Source organism: Schistocerca cancellata, chromosome 7, assembly GCF_023864275.1.
Source record: "Schistocerca cancellata isolate TAMUIC-IGC-003103 chromosome 7, iqSchCanc2.1, whole genome shotgun sequence".
Classification (NCBI taxonomy): domain Eukaryota; kingdom Metazoa; phylum Arthropoda; class Insecta; order Orthoptera; family Acrididae; genus Schistocerca; species Schistocerca cancellata.
This window is the reverse complement of record NC_064632.1, coordinates 289241839-289259300: the sequence shown is the minus strand read 5'-3', so window position 1 is coordinate 289259300 and position 17462 is coordinate 289241839. Positions and strand designations below refer to the sequence as shown.

Here is a 17462-nt window from a genome sequence, read left to right as displayed (position 1 = left end):
AGTATTTTTATTCATCTCAGTATACAATCGTAAATATCGATGGCATTCAGTAATGTTACTCTACATGTTGCTTCCATTTTTCATCACACGGATATGTTCACTGTTCTGCCAATTCAAAGAATGGAAGATGATTGAGAGAAAGTATCATAGGAATTAGAGAAATACAATACGAAAGGAGAAGTCTTCCAGCACAAATAGCTAAGAATAGAAACTTGAGAATTGTTATAGTGCGGGATTAGCCGAGAGGTCTAAGGCGCTACAGTCATGGACTGTGCGGCTGGTACCAACGGAGGTTCGAGTCCTCCCTCAGGCATGGGTTTGTGTGTTTGTCCTTAGGATAATTTAGGTTAAGTAGTGTGTAACCTTAGGGACTGATGAGCTTAGCAGTTCAGATTTCACACATCTGAAAATTGTTGAGTGTGTAAATCTTATACCATAGGCATCGTTTAGGACAGGTTTCCTCGAAATTCCACGGCTAAGGAAATAAGGAATGAAAAGTTTCTTGAATATAAATATATATGTATGAAGCTAGAACTACGAAACTGGTATTTCGTTTCTCGGTCAGAAATACAGAAATACGTATTTCACTGTTTTCGGAAATTCAACCCCTATGGGGGCGAAATAGGACCTGAATAACACACTGACTCACCACAGCCCAGCCAAAATCGCTGTGGACAGAAATTTGAAATTTGATCATAGTGTTGATCTTATACTGTAGACATCGTTTAGTAAGGGATTGTTCAAAATTACAGCCCTAAGAAGGTGAAATAGGGGATGAAAGATTTTTTGGGAAATATGTCGCTATTAAAGCAGTTTTGAAGAACTAAAAAGCTGGTATTTGAGTTCTCGGTCAGAGATGAAAGTATGTGTTTCAGCATTTTTGAAAACTTTACCCCCATGGGCAATAACAGTCAGTGACAGTTTTTTTTTTAAATAAATCATTACTAAAGTCCTAATGAAGCATTTTTAAAGCTACATCTTTGAAAATTGATTTTCGACTGCTCGGTTGGACGCAAAAAATTTACGTGGCAAAATATTTTTAGAAATTCAAATCCCAAGGCACTGAAATAGGGGATGGAAATTTTATGAAAGTATTTCAATGTGAGATAATTTTTTTAAGCTAAATCTAAGAAAGTTTGTATTTAGTTCCTGCACAGAAAAAAAAGGAAAACATGTTTCAGTGTTTCCGGAAATTCAGCCTCTAGGGGGGGGGGGGGTGACATAGTGGACGGAATTTTTATGCAAATATTTGGTTATATTAAGACACTTTAAAGCAAAATCTATGAACTCTGTATTTGACTTCTAAATAAATATTTGTTAGGGGGTGAAAGCTTATATGGCAATATCACCACAAGAACTGAAAAGGTAGGATGAACCAAGATCTCCAACTCTAGCTGGCAGAATCCCTCTTAAGTCAGAAGTAAATTCAGAAAAGATTATGCTTCAATGACATTAATTAGCCTGCAAACTTTAGAAGAAACTACAGTTTGTGAACACCAGAAAAATTCGATTGAAGGAAAACAGATAATTCTAAGTAGACCATGCAATCGCCGCAAGCGAAGTAGGGGGCGTTAAGCTAGTAATAATAATAATAATAATAATAATAATAATAATAATAATCAGCGTCATCACCATCGTCTTCACTTCAATTATTAGTCCTCTTTTTATCTTGCTCGTTAAGTTTCCCATCTTTTCCTCAGTCTTCATTTACTTGTTCTCCCAAGTGGGTTAGTCTTCACCTCTGGAGTTGTAAATTTTCCACTTATTCTTTCGAGGTGTTCGTTCCATGTTCTCCTATTTCTTTTTGTTTTGTAGAGGATATTAAATGTATTCGGTTCTTCCTTACGTTCAGACCTTCAAAATCTGTCAGTTACGGTACACCCCTTCACTGCTCTTACAAATCTGACCTCCAATGCTTGCATGTGACTTTATCGATTTTATTTATGACCCGTGATTTACATTGTAAACAAGCATTGGGTCTGCCATTGTCTCATGAAATATCAGTCATTTTTCTTTGTGCGTTTTATTTTTTAGACACCAGTTTACTGTTCCACATATATGTTCAAAAACCTTGCTAACTTCCCCTCTATGTCTTCATCATGATCATATGTGACGCCGGAACCTAGATAGCTTAAATATTTGACTGCTTCCGTTGCTCTTCTGTTAATTATAATTTTTCTCGTGCAGGGTATTTTCCATTAAGATCCAGTGATTCTGCCTTCTTTTCTGAAAAACTCAAATGGTACTCTTCACAAATCTTGCCTAATAAATGTATTCCCCTTTGCAATTCGTTTTCATTCTCCTTCAGAAATGTGGCGTGTCCTGCATATAAATGGCAATTAAGCGGGCATTTCTATTTAGGGTAATTCCCTCTTTACAGAATCTCTTCCGGATTGCGTCATCTGAATAAACATCTTCAGAAAATCGGAAGAATTCGAGAGTTTAAATAGTCGTACCGACAGTCATTCTTCCAATGCGCCATTCTAGTCTGGAATTTGAGGTGAGATTCAGGTGAATATAATAATAACAAAAGCAAAACGAGGATAATGGAATGTAGAAAAATTAAGTCGGGTGATGCTGAGGCAATTAGATTAGGAAATGAGACACTTAAAGTAGTAAAGAAGTTTTGCTATTTGGGGAGCAAACTAACTAATGATGGTAGAAGTAGAGAGGATATAAAACGTAGACTGTCAATGGCAAGGAAAGCGTTTCTGAACAAGAGAAATTTGTTAACAACGAGTATAGATTTAAGTGTCAGGAAGTCGTTTCTGAAACTATTTGTATGGAGTGTAGCCATATATGGAAGTGAAACGTGGACGATAAATAGTTTGGACAAGAAGAGAATAGAAGCTTTCGAAATGTGGTGCTACAGAAGAATGCTGAAGATTAGATGGGTAGATCACATAACTAATGATGAGGTATTGAATAGAACTGGGGAGAAGAGGAGTTTGTGGCACACCTTGACAAGAAGAAGGGATCGGTTTGTAGGACATGTTGTGAGGCATCAAGGGATCGCCAATTTAGTATTGGAGGGCAGCGTGGAGGGTAAAACACGTAGAGGGAGACCAAGAGATGAATACACTATGCAGATTCAGAAGGATGTAGGTTGCAGTAGGTACTGGGAGATGATGAAGCTTGTACAGGATAGAGTAGCATGGAGAACTGCATCAAACCAGTCTCAGGACTGAAGACGACAACAACAACAACATTATAATAATTGTACATGGTATACTATCACTCCAAAATAGGTTTTGTAGAGTTGAGATATAAGTGTAGTTACATAAACACAAGTTGTTTCTAGACATTGTGAGGAGAGCAGTAAATAAGCTAACGTAAATATCGCTATGACTCCATTGCAGTGTGTGTGTGTGTGTGTGTGTGTGTGTGTGTGTGTGTGTGTGTCTGTGTGTGTGTGTGTGTGAGAGAGAGAGAGAGAGAGAGAGAGAGAGAGAGAGGTAAAGGGATTTGTAAACGGGAAAACTTTGGAGAACGTTTGCCTGTCAACCTCTGTAGCACGGCTACACAATTACTCCACGAGCCACTGCAAAATTACAGTGTTTTACAGAGGGTACTTCAGAACAATTATCAGAGAATATCTTTCCTAGACTGTTGTGAAAGTAAAAGGGCACTTTAAAGACGCAGAATAAGACTGAGAAGATTGTTGGGAGATGTTTGTATATTATGGGAGAGGAAGTGGTAAAACCGAAGCCTACAGGTGACGTCTTCAGACACTGGGGGATGTTTGACGGCTAAACAAGAGGACAGAGATGATGAAGAAGAAGACGAAATAAATATCTCTCTGGATACATCAGCACTACAGTAATTTTCCGTATATTGGAATTCATGTACTATCTGACTCCCGTGATCCGTACCGACAAATTTCACGGTTTTTGTACTTCCATTATTATCATTACTGTTGCAAAACTAAGTCTGTTTACAAAACCGTTGAAGAATAGACAAAATTCTACAGCTACTCCGTCACTAAGGATTACATTTTTTGATACAGATCTACCGCACTCTTCAAGATATGTATGATGTGTTTATTCTGTCTTTCATAAAATGAATAGTTCTACTGTTGAATCACTGTTTTCACTGTATCAGTTCCACTGCTGTTCTCAACAAGCTGTCACGGTGGGCCTCAGCAAAGAGCAATGGTGATGTGTAATTGGGAAACCATAACAGGCAGTAGCAAGTGTTGTAACATAGAAAACCAGTAGGAAACGAAAATTTAACTATATAAAAATGGTCAAAGGAAGAAAAGTTATTATTAACTTAATCAGAATAGTTTTAACATTTTGACGGAAATCGTAAAACATCAATGACATAGATTAAAGGACTGAAGGTAGACCTGAGTAAGATGATAGTTATGGAGGGAGAAATAGTCAGAAGAGAAAAGTTCAGAGCAAAAGTAAGTCGTTTCAGGAGCTTGCAAGAGAAAACAAAGGGGGAGCAAACGCAATACAAACACAGGAAAGTAGAGAAAACACTAGAGAAAGAATGAAAAACTACTGGAAGGAATGAAAGGAGGAAAGAACACAAAAGCTATTTCAGACGGCCATTAGTAGGCCAAAACAAGAAAAAAAGTAGTCAAATGAATATCATAAGTTTTGTTAACGATGAATGTAAGCCGAGAAATAATACTGAACGAAACTACTTTAGAGACCATTACCAACTAACAATAAAAACGGCTCTATATAATGCTGAACAACTGTCTCTTTCGAGATACATCGCCTATGACTTAACTCCCAACACCGATTATGACATCGCTCACAAACAGAATAAATACGGATTGTGTCAGTATCAAACTGAAGTTCACCATAAAGGAAGACGATGGAAGTGAAAAGAACGAAATTTTAAAAAATGGTTGTTGCAGCAGTTCTTCTGCACGGCTCAAAAATGTTTGTGATGAATAAAAAATAGTAAGATATAGGCACAAGAAGTGATACTCGTGAGATCCGTTATGGCTGTACGACACTGGATAATTTTAAAATGACAATATGCGGAGAGAACCGAAAACAATTAAATTACATTACAGACTAAAAGAAAATAAAGAGAAATGAGCTTTAGACCGGAATAATATGCAAAAAGGAAAAATATAGTAAGAAATTAAGTCCCGTTGTCCGATGAGTTGGAAGACCACAGAAACGTTTGTAGCAACTTGCTGTGTGGCTAGAAGACGAGAATTGCCAAATTCTTGAAAGATGGACCATTGAAAGCCAGGAAGTTCTTCTATAAGTGAGTACGTAGAAAACTTTCAGTAATATCATAGAAACATATGCACCGCTAACCTCTCCGACCATGATTTGAGTGTTACAGGCAAGAAAGCTACGCTTATTCAGTCAACATCTGGATGGTAAATTGGATGTAACGATTCTCAGGTCTGTGGAAACCAGGCAGTGTAGCTGTGCGGTAACCAGTACCACGCCATTCCCTTCTCGCCGCCCCCGCTCCGCCCCTCACACATACACACACACACACACACACACATATACCCATACACATACAGAAAGAGGTAAAATATGACCGTGAATAAAAGAAGGAGAAAAAAAACATGTAAGGCTGTGCGCAATACTCACCTTCCCGAAGTCGGTTAGCCCTTGACCTTTCGTGTTGGAGTCTTCTGCTGACCCTGAGGACGAATCTGCCCTAACAAAAAGGGAAGTTTTAGAACGCTTACCAACAAGGAATAACAGTGAAAGAACAACACTAAGTACTATTGGGTACATAGAAATTTGGAATAAAGTAACGTTTCAGTTTACAGTGTTATTAACTAGTAATATTTCACTGATGTTGCACAATATGCTACATACAAGTGTACATTTTGCGTTTGAGCACCTGATCATTTATTGTACTTCTTACTTTCATGCAGTCTTGTAATGGCTCAATCATTCTATCCATTGTAGCCTACAGGTCTTTTCTAGCAAAATGATCATTCATCTTCATAGATGCGGATAATTCCTAAGATACTGTGTTTGTAATGTGTAGAGGAATTTCAGTTTTCGCAAGCAATAAAGACTGCGTTTGCTAGGCGGAATACGGGAGTGTATCGTAATGGTGTGAAGCTACTCTTTCTGTGTGTTGCGTCCGTAGTGATTCTGTCGAGTTGAAGCATAATATACATTTGATGAGAACATCTACCGATTTTGATGCTGGGAGTGACATCAGCAATGTTGGTTCAGTCAATTCAAAATGTCCTTTCTTCACCAACTTCCGACGTATTCTCGTCAGAACGCGTAATTTATACATAGAGTTGTTTTTTGAGCAGGCCCTACACGGTTAATAATATTGCACAATAATATTGTGGAAAATTGGTGATGTTATCCCTGGTCTTCTCGATAATATAGTCAATTACATTTTCAATGATATGGTGCTATAATACTGTAGTTAGGGGTGTTGGGTGATCAAGTCGCTGCTGCTAATTGCTGTTCCAAGCAGACAGAGATATAGGTGAAAAGTTGGTCCAAGGAACCCCAAAGAGCACACACAAAAACATGTTAGAACTGTAGTGAAACGAAGAAAAAGATTATAATAATCTTTTGTGTGTTGTTCGTTCAGCGTTTGATACATTACTGGAGATGATTCTCCCCAAATATTGACTTGCCATGTACAGGGTGTTTCGCAATTCATGTTCCACACTTCTAGAGGTTGTAGAGGAGACGTAGTAGACCAAGTTCCACATAGGGAACCATGTCTCAAAACGTCATCGGCGCTCGGGGTTTGCCGAGCGGTCTTTGGCGCTGCAGTCATGGACTGTGCGGCTGGTCCCGGTGCAGGTTCGAGTCCTCCCGCGGGCATGGGTGTACGTGTTTGTCCTTAGGATAATTTAGGTTAAGTAATGTGTAAGCTTAGGGACTGATGACCTTGGCAGTTAAGTCCCATAAGATTTCACACATATTTGAACATTTTTAAAACATCTTCCAACGACGCTACAGGCGTTTGCATGATGATGATACAAAGTTTCAAGATGATGAAGACAGATAAATGTATCACTTTGATTGGATTGGACAGTTATAAGTGAAAATCATTCCAGTACCTCCAACAGAGAATGTAGGGTATATAACTTTCAGAGATAATATGGACCAAGACTAGAAACAATGCCTAGTGAACATGGGCTCTAAAATGGATATCTTAGGAACTGTGGGCACTTGTTCATCTAAGCTACTATGAAGCACATCTCTTCTATTGAACAAGTGCGTGTAGCTCTTACGGTATGCGTTTTAGAACCCATGTTTATTGCACATTTCTTCTTGTCTTGGTGCATATTATGACCATTAAAAGTTGCCTGCTTACAATCTTAGCAACAACAGTACAGATGCATGTATTCCACATCAGAGGTATATGAATGGTTTTCACTTACAACTTTCGACTCGTTCGTTTTCTGTTCAGGGACCCTTACCTCAAACTGATACATTTATCATTCCCATCAGCTATGAATGTTACATCATCACGGAATTACACTGTATATGTACGAGTATAGATCAGGCGTCGATGCCTTTAACTTTGACTCTCTTTAGTGTCGTTGGATAACTTTTTCGGAAGTAGGTTCCCGTGTAAAACTTGATCTACCCCCAACAACTTCTAGAAGCATGTAACATGAATTGTGAAACGCACTGTATAGACATTTATCCCCCCCAATTTCGAATAAAAATGTGCGGAGACCCCCTTTTCATACCATAAGAAACCAGATAATACAATGAGAGCCGTAGCTTCATCAAGCCAGCGCTTACCTGTTACACCACGAGACCTTGTTACTGGCATTTCTTTTGGAGGCTTGAAATTTACAAGTTCAGTTTCACATTACAGTATTTGAGAGATAGTTGTCGAAACTTATCACGCAATAATACGTTATTTATGAGGATTACATTTGGGTAAGTAACGTATACACAGAGTTAAATATCTATACATACTTTTATTGATAACCTTGCATTTATTATATTTTTGTAAAAATCTTGCTTCGTGGCCTCCACCTGTATCTTCCGAGCAACAAATCACACAATTTACTAATACTTCCGTTTTGTACTCATCTCTCCTAGCATTACGCAATGAGGTTTACATTTCGATGCACTTTAAGAATAATATTTTTTCGTCTTGTTTTGAGGTCATTTCCCACACAACAAAAATACGCCTAACCTACCTGGCCAGTGTAGCTTGCGAGAGAGTGCCAAGAATTTTCTCAATACTGCCCGCAGACGGCACAATATCTCCAAGCAGAACAATATATTCCAAAATTTTTTTATGTTCTCAATATCATTGCGCAACTTCTCAGTCTCAGTCCTAGACGGTCAATATTATTGCGCACCGTGAAATGGCGACAATATTATTGGGCGTCAAGGAGGCACTTTATTACAAATAATGTTTTGCAGAATGACATTCCCTTGTTATGGTGAGCTTAGTAGGAAAAAAAATTAAATAGTGTTGAAAGTCCTGATAGAGAGGGGAAGATATATATTCAGCTGACAATCATGTTGTCATTTGTTAATTACTTATAAGACGGAAAAAGTTGATGGTCCAAGGGGAAGCATTTGTATTTACAGCACCGTTGGTCTCATACTTTACAAGTGCAATAAACATGTTAAATTATATAACAGTCGACGACGCTATCGCCTACCGAATGCAGCTGAATGAATCCTGAAGGAATGCATTAGAGCACAGTTAGCTATGCAGAGTGCCAAAACTTCATTTGACTTCTTAGCGTTGTTCGAGGCAGTAGGTTTATTAATAAAGATAACGATGTTAACTGCATCTAGGCAATAATGTTGATGAAGTTCCCCTGTTGAGGAAGTTGTTATGTCTCTAGAGTGGCTGACATCCTGACTTTTAATGCTGCCTTAGTGGTTACATCCCATCGTTAAGTAATCAGCAATTTCTTTGAGAGACATGACGCTAAACGACGCTATCCTCTACAAATAAATTGTAGAATAAATAACAATGGAATTAAATCTGACTCATGCTTATTTAACGTGTTAAAATCAAGAAAGAAGAGAGAAAGAAACCAGGCGATGCCCGGACCATGATTTCAGTTAGCAGATGCTTACAGGAAGTATGAGTCCAGCTTACGGATTATGTTTCACAACAAACAATGACATGCAAAGGATACGTTCCAGCCTTCACAGCCCACAGAAAGTAGAAAATATCAGTATTCCTTCTGAGTTATACTCATTGCTTTGAGTTTTTCTCGCAGCCAAGATCACGTTAGCTCGAAAACGCCACCTCAACTCTGCTTTGTTATGCGACGTCCTTTGATGAACGAGTGAATTAAAACTACGGTCATAGCGCAAACTGAAAGGCACAATTAATATCTCTAGTATGCAAGAGCAGAAATGGCCAATAACTTGCCAAATACGAAGAAACTTTGTTTGATAACAAAGTACAGTGCAATAGCATTCTGAAAGGTTTATTCATAGTCAACTCTATCTACCCTACCAGCGAATTTCATGGAGGGAATATTTAATCTGTGTATTTGTATTAATTTCGAATATGGTCGTTTCTAAGTAGTATTTAACCTTTGTTCGTCTTCTGTTCGCTGTAATAAGGCTATTATAAATACATACTGTAAATATTTTTATTTTGACTACTCCGGGATAAGACAATCTACGAATTATTAAATGCAACTTAACATGTATTCGTATATTTTATGACAATTATTGGGTTACTTTACAGATCGATATAGTCTACATTCTTTACTATCGGGGTACACACAATAAATCGAAGTGGATGAATACTGTAGACAATAAATGAAAGTATCATCTCTACTATAGAATATGGTGCCGCTATTCCCTTTTTCTATACTCCACTTCGGCAGATATGTCCTCATTGTTGGGTCAAAAGATTGATTATTTAATGCAACCTGAAGCACGCCCCAACCTACTTCGTTTTCGGAATGACACCGGGTCTAATTTGTGTTAATCAGGTATATTGTGAGATAATCGCATATTTCGTGAACACAGATGATGCAGTATCCAGTATGAAACAACCAGAAAAGAAACATAAAAATTATGAAGAGGCAAAGACGCCCATACCCGGGGCTAGAGGGGGGGGGGGACTCACTCTCCCTCACCCCCTAGCTCTCAGGGGCAGAAAATAAAAATATAATGTAGTCAGGTTACTTTTTCTTTCTCCAAACTTGTTTAAAAGCTGGTGTTACGAATGTTTTTTAACACGGTTGTAACTGTAACTTTTTAGTGGCGTCTTGCATCCGTCTTCCAAAATATTAAAAGCACTCCATAAACCCCAGACTTTGCCCTCCCCCCTCCCCTCCACCGTCCCTACAAACTATCGAATGGGCGCCCTTGTACTGTAAGAAGTTCTATAAAAACTTCGAGATAATTATGTGATACACAGAAATACAAACGCGAAGGGAACATGGGATGCAATGATAGGGAATTTATTTTGTTTTAGATTTGATCAAACCGCTCACAAACGCGTTTCCCATAGCTTGTATTATGTTCCCCGCCATTCACCGGACATCATCTCTTCGCACAATACGATTTCACCAGCGGCCTACCTATCAGGCGCGGCCATTCACCAAGGCAGTCAGCGACGGCCTCCTCCAGACGGTACTTCAATCGGGGGAACCACTTTTCCAAGCCTTCCTGAGAAGCCAATCAAACGTCGGATGGCATCATCTCCTCCGGCGAGCCAATTAGCGAGCAGCTCGTCAACGGGATCAGTGGCAGCCAATCTTGCAGACTGGGTGTATCCTTCCACGTGATATTATAAGCGATCCCGTCGGGCTTATGGGGCAGTCTTCAGCCAGCAAGCAGCCAAAACTCCAGCGAATACCGGAACGACTATTTGGAAGTCTGCATGGAACGGTCACAGTATTCCTTTCTTACGGGATTAAGTGTTGCAATAAATAGTTCTTAACTCCATCTTGTGTACCTGTTCCTGAGACTACAGTGGTGCAGACATATTGAGGTGACATGCTACTGGACAGGCAGCTATTCCACAACAGCTCATTAGCTGTGAACGCTGAAATGGCTCTTTGAACCCTGGGACGTTCCAGTCCAATTGAGTTAGTGTTCTAAGTATCTAAATGTGAACAGAACGTTTAACACTAATTCTTCTGTCTTGGCAGAAGGTAACAGTGTAGGGTCTATGTGGGATATATCACTCAAGAGCCCACGTAACACACATAGCTTTCTGCTCTGCGTTTACTTCTGACAGCTTTGTCTTCTGCAGCTCATTTCCTGATATCAGTGAATGATGTGCCGGACACCCATCGTGTTCATACCACATTCTGTTCCTTCTTCCGAAAAGTATTTCTTCCAGTAACAAACTTAATGTTTCTTGCAGGAATGTGGTGTACTTCCCACCATTAAGATTTCCTTCGATGTAACAGGGGCCTAAAATTCTGTCTTCCAGAATCCCACACCACACATTCATCAACCACGGATTTTGGTGTGCAACTTGCCACAGACAACATGGATTTTCAGTTGCCCAGTAATGCATGTTATGCGTATTACACTTGCCGCAACCAACATGGATTTTCAGTTACCCAATAATGCATGTTATGCAAATTAACACTTCCATGGTTCATGAATGTAGCCTCGTCAGTAAGTAAAATCAAGATAATAAATGTGTCATCACTATGAATCTGAAGTTGAGCCTATCGGCAGAATTCAATACGACGCATACAATCCGTGCTAGTTAATTCCTGGTTGATATTGATATGGTAAAGGTGATATCAACGGCGATGCAGAACACGAGCAATACTACTCTGGCTCATGCCAGATTCCCTTGCGATTTGACGCGAACTAACACAAGGATCTCGAACCACAGTGGCGAAAGTACCAATTTCCGTTTCCTCCTTAGTAAGATTCCTTTGCCGAATATATTTCCGGTGCGATAGCGATCCAGTTGTTCTCAATTTGTCATACACATATTTAAATATACGACGTGTAGTCTGAGTACGTTGAGGATATCCTTCATCGTATAAGTCTCTAGCTCTCACAGAATTTCTTTGGCATTCCCCGTAAACTAGAAGCATATTGACTTGTTCTTCGAAGGAATACATCAGTCACATTCGCTTGATTCTACGATACTAATCGTACCGTTCCTATCAGTGTTGTATTGCGAAACCGCCGAATGGTGTTTACACGTCAATGGCACGTTATATGAATACTCCATATTCGTAGAATTTCTAGTATTTGCACGATATACCAGAGAGAATTGTCAGAGCATGTGCTACGATAAGTGCCGAAGTGATAACGAATATCACTGGATCCTTGATAAGAAGATTACAGCACTGAATTCATACCAATGGTCATCACTTCGAACACCTTCTGTGAATGTTCATGCCACCATTTTTACATTCGTTGACCTTCTAACACCCTACTGTTACACATTATTGGATTCGACGCGATAGCCGCTATAAGAAAATAAGTACCAAACTGTAGCATCTCATTTAAAAAAACAAAGTTGAGCTTCAAATCTCTGACGCGACCCCACCTAGCAACAAAAAACCAACGTCATATTACGGCCCCCTTTGTCCCCACAAACTTTTCAGTTACTATCACGCTTTCGGAGTTATCCTAGGTGACAATAGTTAGTGACTTGTTACTTTAAAGTGACTGCTTGTTTTAACTGATAGCCCTCCCCCCACGCCCCCCCCCCCACGCACACACCCACGCACAATGAAGTCGGAATGGGACCTGTATGACATTGGCGAACGCACTCAGGAACAGGCAGCTCACCATGTCTACCATGGTGAATGACTATCACCTGCATACAAGAAGAACTTTACTCTCGTCACTGAAGACGTCAGAGGGCCATTCCACTCTCTAGTCAACTCTTTTACGACCCCAAAGTAGTCATGCTTGGGAGTGTCGTCGTGTCTGTGGTAGCCTGGCCAGAAGCCCACGTGTTGTGTCCTGCCGCAAGCAGACAATTCCCATTGTTGCTTAATGACACAGTATGTGCTACATGTCCGAGGATATCGTCCCAGGTTGGTCACCACAGCTCGCATAATGTATCGATCTTGACGCGTCTGTACTATTCAGAGGTCCAGAGTCTGGTTTAAAAGTGTCTGTATGTTCCACAGTCCACTGTGCAAAGCAACGACACACCACCGATACACCGTGCCCAACATGCGCAATAATCCGATGATAGCCGGCCGCGGTGGTCGAGCGGTTCTAGGCGCTATAGTCTGGAACCGTGCGACTTCTACGGTCGCAGGTTCGAATCCTGCCTCCGGCATGGATGTGAGTGATGCCCTTAGGTTAGTTAGGTTTAAGTAGTTCTAAGTTCTAGGGGACTGATGACCTCAGATGTTAAGTCCCATAGTGCTCAGAACCATTTGAACCAATCCGTCGATGTGTCCATCCATCCCCCGTAGGACCATTATGCGACCCCGCTGAAATGGCTGAAGCCGTTCAATAGGAGTATGTACTCGTCGGTGGGGCATGGTTGACCCTTGAATCAATGTTGCAAACGCTCCTTTTGAACGCTGCACTATAAGTTTGTTTTTATTTAACTTGTGCACCCAGAAGCGTTTCGCCTTAATTACAAGGCACCTTCAGTGGATGTCCTGTAATATTAGACGAAGTTTTCGTTTGCATATGTAGGTTATCGTTTGCAATTATACATTACAGATGTAAAACAGCTCAATGAAGTCTTTATTACAAAATGTAAACGTGTTTAGACATCAGCGTCTACTTCATTATTTGTAAGCCAAACAACTTTCTCTCATGTGACAAACTGGTTTGCCATTAGAAAACGTACAAAGAAAACAGCAGTTACAGCGTTATATTCATAAAACAGCGACCTCAAGGAAAGCTGCAAACCTAGGTAGTGCTTATTAACCCTCCGAATTTTGTAAACAAGATTATTCAGAGTCTTCCAATTCATATACATGTAATGAAAGAACAGTGCAACTGGTGCAGCGTATTTAATAATTATTAGGAAGTATGACTTCCTACAATTTATGTTAAAAGTCAGTTAATACTAAATAATGAATAATAACTACTCATTTATAGTTTAATTGATTACAAACATCGTAAAAGAATCAGTGGATATAGATTCAGAGCAGCTGATTGATGTGCTGACGTTGACATTTAACCTGATCAGCCAGCGAAATTAGCTCCAACGTCAACAGGTGAACGATGGGGCGTAATATTCCGCAGTTTGTCATTCTCGCTTGGTCTGACGATGAGTCATAACTTTATGGCGAAATTTGCTGCCGATGACAACTAATCAATTGTGTTAGATTACTTTGCTAGTTTAATTAAAAAAATATCAATGATTTCAGCAATGGGTTTTGTTCGTTGACGTAGTGTATATTATTCTCATATATATACAACGACTTTCAGGTCGATGAACATAACTGGAAGCAATTTTTCCACTAACAAAACAGAGCTACCTCCGTAGCCAATGTGCCCAACTCATGCCAGTGCGGTGGTAATAGATTTCGAGGCAGCCGATTTGAATCGGGATAGTGAAAATTTTTTGTAGCCATTGAGTGACTGGCAAGGGGAGAAGAAGAAACCACAAAAAATTCTTAACCACCAGCGCTTATGACAGTGTTCCGACTCAAATTTTAAACCCTCTCACATTACTCCACACTGTTGTCTCGTCCATTCCTTTGATGGAGACGTTAAACTCTGAGGTCCTCGCTGTGGTATTCGAGAGAAGTAAGCTGTGTATCAGCAAGGCACAAGGTTCCATTCGCTGCGTTCTCTCATTGTCACCAAAACTACAACACATGGTGAATGAGGATCTGTGGTACCAACTCAGCATATCAACTGGCAGAATTTGAGAAAATGAACTGTGAGCCTACGTGGCCGAGACATGAACTCGAAGTAGACATACTTCATGACAATAAGTCACACAAAGATAGAAAACCCGTCCCGATCCGCCAGCGATTTTGCGGGAGCTCAAAATGACGAATATACCTATTCCCTGAACCTCTTTGGATTGGTTAGAAAAGACAGCTATTAACCCAATAGATGAGGCATTCAGCGTTGTCTCATATCTGTTGTTAATACTGGACGGTATTTAATACCTAATGTTAAGAAGTAAAGGTAACGCCATGAGATCAGCACTTAACCTCGAGAACCAACCACTGCCACTCGTCCCAGATTGAGCTGAAATTTGTCATATTTTGTGCAACTGATGGTGCCGAGGCATCAGACTTTGCAGGGGTTTCCAGAAACATAAGAAGTGTTGCCGCTGAAGAATGCTCAATAATTAGTAATTTTTGAGAAGCTTTCTCATGGAGCACAGCTGCCTGCCAATGAGTACTTCAAAAGTGGGCACAAACATTCTCGACTACAAAAACATTTATCTTGATGGTGATTTGTATCGGGCTATTTGCGACCATCCCCAGACCCTCGTATCATTATAGTAGGCGGTGACGGTGAATGAAGCGGGTGTTGTAGCTCCACCAACGTCATCTAAGATGTTAAGCTTCAACACCCGATCCATTCACCGTCACCGCCTACCATCACAGTATGGGGGTCTGGGGATGGTCAAAAACTGACCGAAACTGCTTACCATGAAATGAATATTTTTGTGGCAGAGACTGTTTGTGTACACTTTCAAATTATTCAACAACTGATCATGAATTGCTTTTGTAAGAAATCATTTTGATACGAGAAATACACTTCTTTACAAGCCTTCCAGGAAATTTAAGCCGGGATCTGCTTTTCTAAATGTTACGTTTACGGACTAGTAGAATTTAAATCGTCACGGACCTGTAGTTTTTCATACTACACGTCTGTGACATTCTAGTGAGCGACTGCGGATCACAAAATCACACGATATCGTATCTTTCCTCTATCTATTCGAGTTATATGACATTCATTTCCGTTCTGTTAGGGTATAAAGCTATGCACGAAGCTGTAGTCAGAAGATTTCTCTCTAACGATGTCACCTTCAGGTGGAAAACTGCGACGTTTGCGAAAATCGTCACAGGTTGGAGACTTGCTCATAGTCTTTGACAAGTTGCGAATATCAAAAACGAGTTCATAGTTATTTCTCCAACTTCTCATTTCATTCACAATTGACAATAATATACAAATTGGTAACCACATAATAACAGAATGAGGTAAAATATTTCTTAATCAAGTTATTAACCAATACGAAAGGACGGCCGAAAAAGAGATGACTTCAGTGAAGTTTTTAATTCATTTCTTCAGCTTCTATCATCATCGTAAAAATAAAGCATCTCAGGATATGTTATTTGCAAAATTTGTATGAAAATTGTTGAGTATTGAGACAATAGGAAAACTTTCGTTCCAACATTTCAACCACTGATATCGAATTTTTATTTTTGTAAAGTATATCCATGGAGAGTGAAGAAAGTAATAATATCCTTGTCCAACAAGAGAGGCAACTTGTTTGAAGAGAGTACACGTTTTGGATTTCTTGCAGATACAGTTGCCACGTGGTAGGATAATGGGTGCAAAAATCACAGTGTACGGTTGAAATGGCGCGGCAACTGGAAAAAAATTCCAAAGCTGAAGTACGTGAGACATAAAGATTCTTGTGGGCAAAACACCAAAAGTGAACACCAATTCACGGCAAAATTGGTGCAGTATACGAATCAAATGTAATGTCGAGTCCAGCCTTAGTGAAATGATGTAAACAAATTGATCAAGGCCTCAGAGACACGGGTGATGCTTATCGGGAAATCCAGATCTTATGCCATGCGGTTTCCATCAATTTGACAAGCAGAAAGAACACCTGAGAGGAAGAGATTTTCCTACGATGTGGAAGTTTACACAGCTGTTCCCGAATGGCTCCATGTCCAAGGAGTGTATTTCTGTGCTCGAGGACTTGATCGATTTGTAGAATGTTCGAACCATTGCATACAGAGACTTGGTAACTACGTTAAAATAGTGTAATGTATCTGTGTCACTTTGAAGTGTAGTACGGTATACAATAAAAGTTACTTGGCCTACTAAACAATGTGTTACTTTCTGAAGCCCCTCGTACATTTAAATACGAGAAAGTGCAAAACCTAAGGCCGAAAGTAACTTCCGCATGATGTGCCATTACTAAGTAACATAGATCGATGAAACTTGGATCGTACATACGAGTAGAAAGAGCTGCTATAATACAGCACAGAAGGTAACTGAAGGAAATGTGCAATGATACGAAGAGAAATAACTCTTTTTTTCGAAGACAATAATTACAGTGGAGTTACGACTGTTTATGATGGTCCCCTGGACATTATAAAAGGCGGGACCTAGTTCTTAATACGGTATGTGATCACCCCGGTCGGCAACGCTTGTTCTGCAACGCTCTCCCACGCTGGCCCTAAGCTTTTGAAGCTGTTCTTGTGGTAAGGCGTTCCATTCTCACACTGGATAGTCATTGGAACACGCGGGCGTGCTGTAATACGTCCCCTCAAAGCATGCCACGCATGTTCGATGGGATTTAAGTCGGGTAGCGGGCAGGCTGGTGCATCCACTGAGTATCTTTTCGTTCCCAAGAATTCACGCGCGCTGCTCGGTGCGATC

General features: G+C 40.0%; 1 protein-coding gene across 1 annotated transcript in view; it reads right to left on the bottom strand.

The window, feature by feature from the left end:
• The window catches only part of LOC126092242 (dipeptidase 1-like), a 704929-nt gene that overhangs the window by 245260 nt on the left and 442207 nt on the right, over positions 1–17462 (bottom strand). The window contains exon 8 of the mRNA XM_049907748.1: positions 5577–5646. Within this exon, the coding sequence (XP_049763705.1) occupies positions 5577–5646 (70 nt within the window). The remainder of the gene's footprint in view (positions 1–5576; positions 5647–17462) is intronic.